Source organism: Lithobates pipiens, unplaced genomic scaffold (assembly GCF_037356315.1).
Source record: "Lithobates pipiens isolate NorthernLeopardFrog02 unplaced genomic scaffold, aLitPip1_a1.2 Scaffold_16, whole genome shotgun sequence".
NCBI lineage: Eukaryota > Metazoa > Chordata > Amphibia > Anura > Ranidae > Lithobates > Lithobates pipiens.
The window spans coordinates 385,234,116-385,250,067 of NW_027507748.1; the positions used below are offsets into that span (position 1 = coordinate 385,234,116).

General features: G+C 41.6%; 1 protein-coding gene across 1 annotated transcript in view; it reads right to left on the reverse strand.

Moving 5' to 3' along the window:
- Positions 1–8,525: 8,525 nt before the first annotated feature.
- Positions 8,526–15,952, reverse strand: part of LOC143983031 (multidrug and toxin extrusion protein 2-like) — a 292,152-nt gene continuing 284,725 nt past the window's right edge. The window contains exons 16-17 of the mRNA XM_077482258.1: positions 14,691–14,790; positions 8,526–9,412 (exon numbers count right to left, since the gene is read on the reverse strand). Of these exons, the coding sequence (XP_077338384.1) occupies positions 9,174–9,412; positions 14,691–14,790 (339 nt within the window). The 3' untranslated portion in view covers positions 8,526–9,173. The remainder of the gene's footprint in view (positions 9,413–14,690; positions 14,791–15,952) is intronic.

Sequence of the window (15,952 nt, forward strand, 5' to 3'; positions counted from 1 at the left end):
AAGGGCATTCAGCACTTTGTGGGCTTCGCAAACTTTTACCGGGAGTTTATTAAGGGATTTTCCACTATCATTTTCCCATCACAAAATTAACTAAACAGGGTACTCAATTCCATTGGTCTTCCTAAGCTCAGACAGCCTGTTTACTTCTGCATCCGTCTTAACACTCCTGATCCAGCACTACCGTATATTCTGGAGGTAGACACTTCAGAGATTGCTGTTGGGGCAGTACTCTCCCAGAGACATGGACCTAAGGCTCTTTTGCACCCAGTTGCATTCTTTTCCCGCAAACTATCTGAAGCCGAGAGGAACTACGATGTAGGCGACTGAAGACTACTGCCAATTAAGGCCGCACTCGAAGAGTGGCGGTACCTTTTTGGAGGGAGCGGCACATCCAATTCTTGTCTACACGGACCACAAGAATCTTGAGTATTTAAAAGCTGCAAAGAGGTTGAGACCACGTCAGGCCAGGTGGGCACTCTTCTTTACTCAGTTTTCTTTCCATATTACTTACAGGCCTGGGTCGAAGAACACCAAGACTACTAAGATGAATGCGTCGGTTCATACCTTATTTTGTGCGCCAGATAAATTATTAAGTGAGCGTATGATCCGGCGCATGGATAAGCGCAACAGATGATAATATGCCGCCACCTGCGATAATATGAGTCCTGTAGCCAGATCGGGTAGTCAGCCAGTCCAAAGTTTATTAACCAGATCGGGTAATCAGCCAGGCTGGAAGTCAAGGATCCAAGGAGAGCAACCGCAAGCAGGATAAGAAGCCAGGTGGGATTTCAGCAAGCCAGTTTTGAAACAAAAAGCAGGAGATGGTTCCCTGTGATGTGACCAATGCGAAGGCAAATGAAAAAGTGAGCAGGAAGGCTTTAAATAGGCAGGTTAAATGAGCATCATTGGGAACAGCTGGTAACTGTGGAAAGAGAAGAGAGTTGGTAATTAGCCGACAGCTGAGCGGCCAGCCCAGAGGAGGAAGGGCTAAGCCAGCCCTGACAGTACCCCCCCAATGACCCCTCTCCCTCGGAGGGCCACCGGGCTTGAGGGGAAACCGTCTATGGAACTCGCGGAGGAGAACAGGGGCATGTACGTCAGAGGATGAAACCCAGCAGCATTCCTCCGGACCGTACCCCTTTCAATGCACCAGGTACTGTATGCGCACACGGAACCTACGGGAGTCAACAATGGATTGTACCTCATACTCCTCATGGTTCTCAACCAGAATAGGGTGAGGGCGTGGCACCGAGGTGGTAAACTGGTTACAGACCAACGGTTTTAATAAGGAGACATGAAACACATTAGAGATGAGCATACTAGGAGGAAGGTCCAACGTATAAGCTACTGGGTTAATCCTGCGAAGGATACGGAACGACCCAATAAACCGAGGTGCAAACTCCAGTGAGGGAACACGAAGCTGGAGGTTGCGAGATGACAGCCAGACCCTGTCCCCAACCTGGTAGGAAGGCGCAGACAGGTGTCTGCGGTCAGCATGGAGTCTGTACCTATCATTAGCATGACGCAAAGCCTCCTGGACTTGTACCCAAGTGGAACGAAGACCACGGAGATGCTCCTCTAATGCAGGAATACTCTGTGGAACAAACGAGTCAGGCAACATGGAAGATTGGAAACCATAATTTGCCATAAATGGAGACAATCGGGAGGCAGAATTCAAGGCACTGTTGTGAGCAAACCCTGCCCAAGGTAATAGGTCAGACCAGTTGTTATGATGGTCAGAAATATAGCAACATAGGAATTGCTCCAAGGACTGATTGGCTCATTCTGAGGCCCCATTAGACTGCGGGTGATACGCAGAAGAGAACGCAAGCTGGATTCCCAACTGTGCACAAAAGGCTAACCAGAAACGGGAGACAAACTGACTGCCCCTGTCCGAGACAATCACCTTGGTTAGCCCATGTAAGCGAAAGATCTCCCGAGCAAAAATGGAAGCCAGTTCCTTAGAGCTGGGCAACTTCTTAAGTGGAATACAATGACACATCTTTGAGAACCGGTCAGCCACCATAAGGATAAGGCCGCGTACACACGCGGGGACTGTTCGCCCAACTTTGTCCGCTGAACAGTGTTTCGGCGGACAGTCCGCTCATGTGTGGGCTTCAGCGGACAGTTTCAGCGGACAGTCTGACGAACAAAGTTTTTCGGAAATTCCGTAAAACTGTCCGCTGAAACTTGGTTTGAGCGGACAGTCCGCCCGTGTGTAGGCTTGTTCGTCAAACTAAGTTCCGCGCATGCTCAGAAAGGATTTACACGGCGAAGGTTGCATTGCAGTGTATAGGACGTTGTATTTCTAGTCCCGTCGTACGTGCCGTTCACGTCATCGTGCAAGTTTCAGCGGACTGTTCGTTCGTCGTGTGTGGCCAAGTCCGTCCATGCTAATTTTGAGCGGACTGTCCGCTCAAACTGTTTGACGAACAAAGTTGGGCGAACAGTCCCCGCGTGTGTACGCGGCCTGACAGTGTTGCCTTGGGAGTTGGGCAATTCCACAATGAAATCCATAGACAGGTGAGTCCAGGGCCTCTCTCCATTGGGTATGGGTTGTAGAAGGCCCACTGGAAGGTGTCGTGGAGTCTTACTCTGAGCACACACGGGACAGGCAGCTATGAAGACAGTAACATCAGCCCGTAGACTAGGCCACCATAATTGTTGGGAGATGGCCCAAATGAGTTAATTCTTCCCAGGATGGCCAGCTGCCTTGGGAGAATGGTAAGTCTGGAGCACTGCAGTACGGAGTGGAGTGTCACGCAGCTGCAGCGAAATCGAGCGATGTGAAACAAATGCAGCATCAATGAACAGGCCTGCAGCCCCCAGAGTCGATTAGAGCCTGTATCTCGATGGACGACTCAGCCCAAGAAAGGATGACCAAAACCAGGGGCTTATCCTTCTGGATAACTGGGGATGAAACAACGCCACCTAAGATCTGTCCATGACAGGACCTCCAGGTTCGGGCGTTCCCTGGATGGGTAGGACAAGACTTCAAAAAGTGACCTGCCTGGCCACAATAAAGGCACAATCTCTCCCTCCTCCTAAAGGCTCTCTCCTCCACAGAGAGACACATGAAGCCTAAGTGCATGGGTTCATCTTCACTGACCGACTTGGCAACAGGAGGCATGGGATGTGAGGGAGGCACGGGTGGGACTACAAAGCTCGGAGGCAAATGTACAGGAGGCTTTTGCAAGCGCTCCTTCAAAGAAGATCTTTCTCTGAGTCAATGAGGGTGGCAAACGAGATCAAGCTCTCCAGCTCAGTGGGTAAATCTCAGGCTGCTATTTCATCCCTAAAGGAATCCGAGAGACCATGAGAAAAAGCAGCTACGAGGGCCTCATTGCTCCAAGCAACCTCTGCTGCCAGAGTACGGAATTCAATGGCGTAGTCGGCAACAGTTCTCATACTCTGTTTGTTTGAACATGAGGCACTTGGCAGCAGAAGCGGAGTGTGCAGGAACGTCAAATATCCTTTTAAAGGAGGCCACAAAGTCAGGGTAACTCAAGACAACAGGTTTTTGCGTCTCCCATGGAGGGTTTGCCCAGGCCAAGGCTCTCTCAGAAAGCAAAGATATCACAAAACCTACTTTGCTTCTGTCCGTGGAAAATGCCTGGGGAAGCATTTCAAAGTAAATCTCAACCTGATTGAGAAACCCTCTGCATTGAACTGGATCGCCCCCAAATCGCTGGGGAAGTGGGGTGGAACCAGACATACCTCTTATGGAGGGAATACTTGAGGTGGGTGCCTGTACAGAGATTGGTGCAGCAAAAGGGGCGGCCTGCAACTCAGGTTGTACTGGAGCAGCCACAGGTGAGGTGAGGGGATTCCAGGTGAGCCGTGCGACTTGTTTGTAACGCTATGGCAAACTGATTCATGCGGTCATCTTGCTCATCCAATCTGGAAAAAATATTAGCGACAAGTGGATTGACTATCTTCTGAATTCATGGCCTTCGCCTACTGTCAGAAACCGTGAACCAGACCGAGACAGAAGTACAATTAAATCACACTTGTTTAATAATAAAAAATAAAAAGGTAAATAGAGTAAGCGTAGTCAAAGCATAGCCAGAGTCCAGTAACTGGATAGAGTAGTCAGCCAGTCCAGAGTTCAATAACCAGATCGGGTAATCAGCCAGGCCAGAAGTCAGGGATCCAAGTGGAGCAACAGCAAGCAGGATAAGGAGCCAGCAAGTCTTTAAACAGAACCACAGGTGATGGTTTCTTGTGATGTGACCAAGGCAAAGGCAGTGATGAAGTGAGCTGGACAGCTGTAAATAGGCAGGTCAGGCGAGCCGGATCAGGAACAGCTGGGTGACTGTGGAGAGAAATGAGAGCTGGCAATTAGCCGACAGCTGAGCAGCCAGCCCAGAGAAGGAAGGACTAAGCCAGCCCTGACACCTGCAGTCAGTACCTGCGAACCAAACCCAATTGTTCAAATGACACAGACATCAAACATGAGGTGAAAGGCCTCAAACGATGTCTACTAGAAAGAGGCTACAGCCATTAATACCTGAAGAAGGCATTCAATTGGGTAGCTAACATGAATAAACACAATCAGATTTTTTCCCACAAGAAGGATGCTACCACACCCTACTACTATACCCGAATTATCACGACCTACTCCAACGAACACCTTAAAGTAAAAATATTTTCCACAAATGCTGGCACATTTTGGCCTCCGACCCTACAATAGGACCATTTGCAGCACCTCTGGTCACATACAGACAGGCCTTTTCTGTTGGGGATTTGTTGGTTAAAAATGTATTTAAAGGTTCTACATGTGGAGATTCATGCAAACTTCTGGAAACTTTCCCTTGTGGCTCCTGTGCCTATATTTCGTTACGTGGATACTCAAAAAGATATACATTTGCCTAATGGCTGGACCTTCACCCCCAGACATTTCACCAACTGGCAGACCATGTTGGTCGTATACCTGTTACAAGGCGACTGTGGTTGCTATTATATAGGGAAAACCATTCAGAATTTGTGGAAAAGGAATTACCACCATGTTTCAACCATGAAAACCAACAATCGAGACCTATCCCTGGGGAGACATGTGGCCCAGGTCCACCATGGCCACCTCCCCAGGGTCACAGTCTTAGTGCTGGACCGAGTACATCTGAGCCCTCGCGGAGGTGATCTTAATAAAATTCTCCTCCAGCGAGAGCTTAGATTTTGGATTTGAATGCCATTTCACCTCCAGGCCTGAATGAAGCTTTCAATTTTAAACCTTTTCTACAGGGCTTTACCTTTGGAGGGTTTGAGAGAGATATGTGAATTTGCTAATGCCAACACATTTTTTAATGTTCATAGAATTCCAGACCACCTGTATTATTCATGAGGTACTTTCCTCTCCTTTTTCTTTTCTCTCTATAATATCTATAATCCAAGATTCATACTGTGTATGATTATGTATTTGTATTTTCTGTTTATACACTTTTTCCAAAATGTTATGTGTTTTCAATTTATTCAATTGTGGCATCTCTTGGCTATTTGACCATGACTGTGATGAATGTTTCCGCCCATCTTCCGTGTCGGCGGCCCTCCGACATCACCGCCGGAGCTGGGGGATCACCAAGCTGATGGATTCCCAGCCAGCCACCTCAGCTGATCTGAGGAATTTCATCTAACACTGAAATGTGCCCCTCGGTCAGCTCACGCCTATCTTCTCCAAGATTGTGTCATGTCCCCTTCAGGTGCTTTTATCTGAAGTGAAAAAAGAACTTCTACTAATTTGCTACTATTTGGCTACTTTTTGCTATATCATTGAAGCTGGAAACTCTTTTTCATTGTATCAATTCACACTGATCCTCATTGAGAGTGATTTGTTTGTATCAAGGACTTCTTTGGACAATATTGTGCAATACATCAATTGATATATTTATTTGTTTATTTATTTTTTGCAAATCTAGGGATACATTTATTTAATTTATTGTATAGCACAATTAATCATTCAGTCAATGATTTATTTGTTCACGCATTGAAGTTTGCAGCATGATTGCTCACTGGTTTATTTAATGTTGGTTGTGCAATTGAAGTCTTTTCATATAGGCAGCAATGCTGGCAGCACTTATATGTCTATTTCCCAAATATAACCTCTAGATATGACGCTGAGCGCATACACTCAACTCCTTTGGTAAACCATGGTGAAGCCTGTTCTGATTGGAGCTTGTCCTGTTAAACTGCTTTATGGTCTTGACCACCATGCTGCAGCTCAGTTTCAGGGTATTGGCAATCTTCCTATAGCCTAGGCCATCTTTATGTAGAGCAAGTATTCTTTTTTTCAGATCCTCAGAGTTCTTTGTGATGAGGTGCCATGTTGAACTTCTAGTGACCAGTATGAAAGAGTGAGAGTGATAACACCAAATTGAACAAACCTGCTTCCCATTCACAAATGAGTCACATGACACCAGGGAGGGAAAATGGCTAATTGGGCCAAATTTGGACATTTTAACTTAGGAGTATACTCACTTTTGTTGCCAGCGGTTTAGACATTAATGACTATGTGTTTAGTTATTTTGAGGGGAAAGCAAATTTACAATGTTATACAAACTGTGCACTCACTACTTTACACTGTAGCAAAGTGTAATTTCTTCAGTGTTGCCAAATGAAAGGATATAATAAAATATTTACAAAAATGTAAGGGGTGTACTCTCTTTTTTGTGAGATACTGTATATTCAGTCAGTACCCTTAGCAGTGGCTACACAGGATCTTTCCACTGCCTAAAAGGACACTTTGTTTGCTTTTAATTTGATCTTATTCACCTTTATGCAGCTTTTCCTTTCTGATTAGACATCATTGTGTGCTTATCAGCACACTCCATTCAAAGCCCTGTGTAGGCTGCCTGCCACACTATCCAAATTATTTATCTGGTTTAAACCATTAAACTCCTTAAACTCTGTCTACCCTATATTACTTCAGTCTATTTACTTCATATGCATTTGCCTTACATAGCCTTTGCACAACCTATTTTCTCTCCACATGCAGAAACCAGTTTTCTTGACCCAAACACCACACTTATATAATATACATTTTTGTGTTTAGGGGTTCCATCTTGGCTTTGCACCAATCCTCATGGATTCAGTTGCCTGACCGTACCCCTGTAACGACATATTCGACGACCCATCACATTTTGCCAGGGAAGTGAAGTTCCGTTGCTGCCATCTTGCTACACCCCACACTCATCCACATTAAGGATACACTAAGAAGGGGGAAAGCGGACATGTTACACCCACCAGAGTTTTGCATTTTACACGTATATATATAACAGTAAAGTCAGTGTATATAGTGAAATATAGTACTTACAACTCCGTCTGACTACTTAGATCTTGAATTTTAAAAGCAGCGGCAAGCTTGCTCATCTCACTGGTTTGCTAATCTGACAGACGTTTGCTGCTTTTAAAATTCAACATCTAAGCAGTCAGACTGAGTTGTAAGTACTGTATTTCACTATATAAATGGACTTTACTGTTATAAATACTTGTAAAATGCAAAACTCCAGTGGGTGTAACAAAATGTCTGTTCTCTCCCTTCTTAGTGTATCCTTACTGTGGACGAGTGTGGGGTGTAGCAAGATGGTGGCAATGGAACGTCACTTCCATATCAAACTGCAATGGGTTGCCGAATATGTCGGTACACCCCCCTCCTTTGGCAGAGAGGCTCTCCTGTTTCTTCTACTTCCTTTTTTGCAACTTCTTTTTTGGTGACCCATATGCCACTATTTGGCTAGGGAACATTGCATATGTTTTTCTACTCACCACGGAGAGCCCCTCCCTGTGAATGACCCATATGATGGGCCACTTGAGACAGAGACCTTGACTTAAGCGGATTCTGATGTGTATCTTATTTTGCCAATGATTGTCATTTTGTAAGTATCCTTGGATTCATAATTGCCTGTCCTTTTTATCCCCAAGCTACTTCCTAGATTGTTGCTTGTACAATTTTCTGTTAACATCATATGTAAACACCTATACGTATTTTACTTTTGATTTGATAATTCTTATTTTGCTATTGTGTTACTAGACAATACAGCTTGCATCAAAGCAGCCGCTGAACAAGGAATTTAACTATTTCCGAAACATGTTGGGATTTCTGAATTCATGTATAATCGATTGGCCTCCCACTATGAGACCATCTCCATGATTCAGAATTCAGCTGTATATTATTGTAACATGACCATCGCCCTTTGCTTTTAACATTTTCCCATGTAAATCTTATCTTTGTAAATCAATAAATGTTGAACTTTTTTATATATACTTTTACACTTCTTTATTTGATATTATCCCTTGTCCATAAAATCTCTGGGGCACCCTTCCACTTATAATCTATAGGTAGCTTCCAACCACAATTTTTCTAGATAAGCTGCTAAGGGAGGGAAGACAGAGAAATCTAGCTTTCTGGGTGTGTCCAAAAACCTAGGGAGTTGTGGGAAATAGAGTTAAAGGAGCCTGTGAGTAAATGGGAATTCTGCTACACTCTACTTGGACATAAAAAACATAGCACAACACTGGTTATGTATCTCCTTTATCCCCTACAACATGCACCTGGATAGACAGGTGAATTCCATCCTACATACAGAAAGTCTAATGTACACTTGTAGAGGGAGCTCTCAACATTTTGAGAAGCTTTGGAATGCATGATTAGTGACCCTACCCTTACATCTCCAGCTTTAGCTATGTACAGATTATTTGGAGGATATAACCCTTATAGTAAAAAAAAAAAAAAGTATATCCTACTAACTGTTCGATTTCTGTTATAATACTGCATAATAATGCATGTTCAGTGTAATAATAAGACAGACTGTTTGCCTTCAGTCAAAGAGTTTACTATTATATGTATTGTTTTTTATACAACTATCGCTTTTCGACCATTTTACCAAATTTTATTCTGTTATGCTTAATATTATGGCTTGGTTGGAAGTAACTGATTGCCTTCTGGTTAGACTTTTATTGACGGCAATTCATATTCTTTATTTATTGGAAGTCACATTGTTCTGTTTTGGACTTGCTGTTTTCTCACTTTTTTTTTGTAAAACAAACTATGAAAAGTCTTCAGAACTGGTTACTTAGGTCAGGATTACAAAGATTTTTGGAACTGAATGTAGTGAGGAAACTGTCCTGGAAAGGCAACATATTCATTTAGGTGTGTTCATCAAGGCTCATTCGTTTTTGCATTACTTTTTGGTAGTAAAAAGTTTGACAGCGATACTAATCATAAGTAGACTAATGCATAGAAGCAATGCTAGTCCCCTCCGGACAATCAGCTGTTTAGTGGAGAGGATTTCACCTACAACATTAGTTGTTTTCATTGGTAGATCATCTTTTAACTCCCGTTGCTTTGTATGATCCTCTGCAGAGGCCATGTCATGCATGGCAATAGCATCAAACCTGGAATCAGACATTGTCGTGCCACCTATAATAGTCAGAGACATATAGATATCATCATCATTAATATAGATAGTTATATAGATAAATATTCAAAGTATGTGCAGAATGGAGAATATGTGCAGAATGGAAAAAATTATTTTGTTTCATTTCGGGTGGATTTGTTATATTACCAATTTTGTTTTGTTAATTTGTTTTGGAAATTTTTGTTTAATTTTATTTCGTTTAATTTAGTTTTGTTTATTAATTTTCTAACAAATTCCAAATTTTCAGAACAATTCAAATTTGGATTGGTCAAAAAATGAATGACCAATTTGAATTCTATGTGAAGAATAGCTGGTTGTTTTTGCTAGAAAATAAAAACATTATATATATATATTTTTTTTTTTAACACCCTAGAGAATAAAATGGTGGTTGATACAATAGTTTTTGTCACGCCGTATTTGCGCAGAAGTCTTACAAGTGCACTTTTTCTGGAAAAAATACACTTTTTTTAATTAAAAAATAAGACAACAATAAAGTTAGCCCAATTTTTTTATATTGTCAAAGATGATATGCCAAGTAAATTGATACTCAACATGACACTCTTCAAAGTTGCGTCCGCTCATGGAATGACGACAAACTTTTACCCTTAAAAATCTCCATATGCAACGTTTAAAAATTTCTACAGGTCATATGTTTTGTTTTACAGAGGAGTTCTAGGGCTTAAATTATTGCTCTCACTCTACTGATCGTGACGATACCTCACATGTGTGGTTTTAATACCGTTTTCATATGCAGCCACTATTCACATATGCGTTCACTTTTGCACGCAAGCTTGGCGGGACGGGGAGCGTTTAACATTTTTTTACATTTATTTTACCTTTTAGTTTTAATTTTTACACTGTTCTTTTAAATAAAAAAGTGTCACTTTTATTCCTACTACAATAGAAAAAAAAAAAAGCATGACAGCACTTCTTAAAAATGAGATCTGGGATCAAAAGACCTCAGATCTCATATTTACACTAAAATGCAATTTAGTCTAGTTCCACTTGGTCTAAGTTCCAGCAGGAACCAAGTGGAACTGGACTAAGTGGGGATGCACAAAAATTGGACTTGTATGCAGGCTTCTGGGAAAATCAACAAGCCAATCACACAAGCAAGAAATTTCATTTTCTGGGGGGCGTTCTGTACACCATATGAATACAGAACTCATCTACTTTACCATATTGCATTTTACAGAAAATTACAGTGCTGCAGATTGAAAAAGATAGGAAATTTCAAATCGAATGTAAAACTTCTATGGAAGTCTTACAATGGTTGCTGGCACAAGGAAATAGAAAGAGAGAAGTCACACACCACAGACACAAAGAAGTACTTACTACCTGCCATCTGTGGAGTTCTTATTCTGTAGAAGATTACATGGAACCTAGAAAGGGTTCACCCTGAGTGCATGTCATATATGTCTAATGAGGAGAGAGACAGTGCATGTGCACATCGCTGGATCTGATCGGGCTCAGCCCATCTACCTCAAGTGTTGTGCTTTTCTGGGATGCATTTCACAATTATATGGACGTTTATTTCACAGTGCACTGGTGTTTATTCATATTGTTCATAATTTCTTTGATTTGGAATTTGTTTATTTTGTACACTTTATGGACTATATGTGTGTTTTTTCTCTCTTTTCACAAATATTTATGTGCATTTTCTATTGATTCATAATTTGTGGACACAATTTTTTGGGTCATAACAATTAGTCTAATTATCGATTTTTTTTTTTTATTAATTTTCAATTTTTATCATAATTTTTCACTCATTGGGATGATATACACAGGACTTTTTCATGTTATTTGATAATAGGTGGTTCTTATATGTTAACCTTGATTATATATATATATATATATTTAGAATTATATGGGTAGCGCAACTAAATTTCTGTTTTCGTATTAAAGTGGTTGTAAACCCTTACAAACCACTTTGACCTACAGGTAAGCCTAGATTAAGGCTTAACTGTAGGTCCAAGAAATATCTCCTAAACCTATACGGTTTATGAGATATTTACAAAAAGGCAGCCACTGCTGTCTACGGCGTATGCGCCGTAGACAGCGGCGCGCAGGCGCACTGGGTAGGCCGCAGATTGCGGTGATATGCCGCTCGTGTCGGCTCCCATGCGCAGGAGTGACGTCATCGCGGCTCCGGCGAATCACAGCGCCGGAGCAGCGAGACCCGGAAGTAGCTCCAGGATACATGGCAGCGGCATGGCGGGGGCTTCGTTCTCAGGTAAGTTATTCATAATGAGCTAGTAAGCTATGCCTACTAGCTTATTATGCCTTTGCCTTACAGGGTGTGTTTTTTAAAAAAAAATGTTGCCTTTACTTCCTCTTTAATGTTATACATGAGAATTGCAGCTCCAGATTGAATGGTGGGAATTTAGCTTTTCAGCCATCTATTTGGTTTTCTTAGCACAGTTTATTTCATCCTTTTCCCCCTATTTGTAGGCATATTTCATTCTTTTCCATATCTTCAATTTCTGTGAAATGTAATCAAGGCATTAAATTGGAACTCTACTCAACTCTACTCAGGTAATATGGTTATCAAGAGTTCCTCACCAGTCTTGGAAATCTTCTCCCCAAGCCTCTTCTGATTTTTGATCTTTGGCTGGGCCGAGATGATGTCATTCCTGTGCATGCGGGGGAGTTCATTCATCTTGGCAGATGCCAACATTGTACACGGGGTTACACAAGAGCTCAGTGTACAGTGTAGGCAGGGATGCCAATAAGGGGATAGCACCAGTCCCCATATACCTGGTGCAGGCAGCAGGGCAATTGGATGTTGGTAGGAGAGGGGGTGGTCGGTGTGGTGAGGGGGCGAGGGGAATTACAGGAATGGATCCCCTGTGTGTCTCGCAATGTAGCAGCTAAAAGCTAGGTTGTCCTCCTCTCTTTCCCACTGGCTTTAAGTTGCTGCAGGGAAAGATGCACAGGAGATAATTTCCTGCAATTTCCACCTCCCATGTCCCACATATAAAAAAAAAAAACTGATTCAAACTGTACATGCCACAGCATCCATGTGAATGAGCCCCAAGACTTCACTCACACACAGAGCTTTTTTTATTACCTCAATACAGTTTTATCTTTTAGATTTAGCAGGAATTACAGTCCCTTGCGAACGTATTCGGCCCCTTTGAACTTTTCAACTTTTTGCCACATTTCAGGCTTCAAGCATAAAGATATAAAAATTTTATTTTTTGTGAAGAATCACCAACAAGTGGGACACAATTGTGAATTGGAACGAAATCTATTGGATTTTTGAAACTTTTTTAACTAATAAAAAAATGAAAAAAATGAAAAAAAATGCATTTATACAGAGACTTGATTACACACAGGTGGATTCTATTAATCACCATCAGTCATTTAGGACAACATTGGATCATTCAGGGATCCTCGCTGAACTTCTGGAGTGAGTTTGCTGCACTGAAAGTAAAGGGGCCGAATAATTTTCAGTTTTTTATTTGCTAAAAAAGTTTAAATAGATTTCGTTCCACTTCACAATTTTGTCCCACTTGTTGGTGATTCTTCACAAAAAATTAAAATTTTATATCTTTATGTTTGAAGCCTGAAATGTGGCAAAAGGTTGAAAAGTTCAAGGGGGCCGAATACTTTCGCAAGGCACTGTATGTATGTTATTTTGTGTTTGTGTCCGCCAATCATGATCTAAATATATTTTTAGTGAAAATGTTGTTTTAAATGGGGGGGGGGGGGCTGTATGGGGCCCCACAATTTCTCACAGCAGCCCTGAGTGCAGGCAGGCAGGTAAGAAACCTTGTATGTCTCTTCTGTTTTAAGAAGCCTGCCTATTGGCAAAAAAAGGCAGGCGGATGATGTCCCACTTTCTGCCTCAGCCAGAAGAAGCTTTGTATTCATTCATAGAATACATGGCTGCCTGTGAATGGCTGAGTAGTGCTCAGCCCGACTTGATTTTCTTTCCAGGAGAAGGATGTAAAGTCCCTGTCCTGCCACTGGAAACAGCACTGTATACTGTATGTAGCAGTCAATACAGCACTCCCACCAGGCACATCTGCCAGTGAAGGAAATAGTTATAGTTTATAGGTTTTGCATACCTCCCAACATTTTGAGATGGGAATGAGGGACACCTACTATCAAACGTATGTAGGCATAGGACATGCCCCCTGCCACACCTCTTTAAAGGAGAATTAATCCCAAAAAAGGTTACTTAAAGAGGAAGTAAACCCTGATGAGTTTACCTCCTCTTTCATTCCCTGCAAAGGTAAAGCATAACGGACTACTATGCATCGCATAGTAGTCCATTATGTGTCACTTACCTGACACAGGAGCCAGCGAAGTAACCGCTGTCTCCTGTAGTCCGCCGCATCCACCTCCTCGGTGGGTCTCGCTGCTCCGCTGCTGAAATTCGGCGAAGCCACGGTGACGTCACTCCCGCGCATGCACACGGGAGCCGCCACTCGCGGCATATCGCCGTTGACCGCGGCACGCTCAGTGCGCCTGCGCGCCGCTGTCAGGTGCATGCGCCATAGACAGCGGTGCCTGTCTTTCGGCAAATATCTCCTAAACCGTGTAGGTTTAGGAGATATTTCTTGGACCTACAGGTAAGCCTTAATCTAGGCTTACCTGTAGGTCAAAGTGTGTTGTAAGGGTCTACAACCACTTTAAATCCACAAGGGATTTTTATTACCACTACTATTCCTTTATATTGTTTTTTAAAATGTACAGCTGCAGCAATTTAGAAATCAGATGAAAGGTTTAGCAATGGGAAACACTTTTTGAAAAATAAAAAGTGCATTTTATATACAGCTATATAGATCTGACCAAAATGAGGGACAAATGAGGAAGAATGAGGGACAGAGGGACATTGCTCAAATCAGGGACAGTCTCTCAAAATCAGGGACAGTTGGGAGCTATGAGTTTTAGGCCAGTCACAGTACATATGGAGTTAGGCTTTAAAGCCTACCTGAGTGCTAGGAAAAGTCAGTAAAATTGTTTGCACCGTGCCCCTGAGCTGATAAAGGATCAAATGCTTTTTTTTTCTAGGGAGATTTTTTTTTTTACCTGCCTAGACTTTTAAAATAGGGACTTTGCACATACGTCTTTGGTATGTATCCAGGGCTAGCAAAGCCATTACAGTAAAGTTTAATAAAAGTACTAATAGGCATCTAAACTATAATGGCCAATCAAACCTTACATAGTCTCATTATTTACTCTTCCATAATTTTACAAAAAAATAACTGTATTTTTACCATTTATCAAATAATACAGCAACACATTCACTCTTTTGTGTGGTCAACTTACTACTTTCCACCAAATCAAATGGAGTAGATTTCGAAATATCTGTTTTTGAAATTCTGGTATCAGAGACTTTCATTGGTTTCACTCCAGCTCTTAGTCTAGCCTTGCAAGGTGAAATTTATAATTAGGTATAGTAAGTACAAATAATAACCCATCATACTATGTGCAAAGGGAAAGGTTGGTGGGGTCTTCATATACAGGGCTCCCTACTTTCTACAGCAGTTTACTAACAAGAGCAGAATTGTGTGCTTAAAGGCCTTTTTTTTTTTACTAAATTCCAGCTCCCCTATATTCCATTGTACCATTAATTGGTATTACTTTTACTTTAATTAATTACTTTTGTTACAGCTTGCTCTATAGTCATGAATTTTCTATAGCGTAAGCTGGAGGCTCGGGTAAGGATGTACTAAAAAACATAGAAAGCTAAAAGTAGTATACAGAAGTACATTCATTTTATATTGGTACTTAGGGAAGCCAGAATTTAGAAACATTTTTTAGAAAAAAACTAATGCTGGCCATACACTATACGAAAAATCTTCCGAAATCCAGTCATTTGGCCAATTCGTTCGTTTTTCGCCAGTTAATGGGCACAAAATCGGTAATCGTTGGGACGTTTTTGAGCCAAAAAAAAAATGAAGGACAAGTTTGGAAATTTTCTGCCTAACGAACGATAAATGAAAGGTTAATGAGTTTACCATCTGAACTGCTTGCACTAGGTATATGTAAAAAAACAGAAACAAACAAAAAATGCATTCATGTATGCCCACTGAATGATTTATCGGTCATTATATGATGGCACCATTGTTTGTTCTCACGACCAAATGTTCATTTTTGAAAATGGGTTTGGTCAATTTTTCGTGTAGTGTATGGCCAGCATTAGCCTTTAAAGTATATCCAAACCTATGAAATGGAGACAAGGAGAGGAAGAAATGTAGTTCAAATGAAAAAAAACAGCCTAGGGTGACAACATTGCTTTTCCATAGATATGGTACAGTGAGTGGACTTTGTCATACTAGAGCTGGAAGTGTGTTATTAGCAGGATCATCAGGTGAAAGGAAAAAAAAATCTGGAAAAATAGAAACGAATGCAGTCACTACAACTCAAGGACTGGTAAGCGGCAATACAATACATTTTTTGCTTTTTAAAGTGATTGTAAAGGATCTTTAAAAAAAAAAAAATAATAAACATCTCTATGCTTATCTGCTCTGTGAAAAGGAATTGTACAGAATGGCCCCAAAGCTCCTCTTCTCTGATCCCCTGCCAGC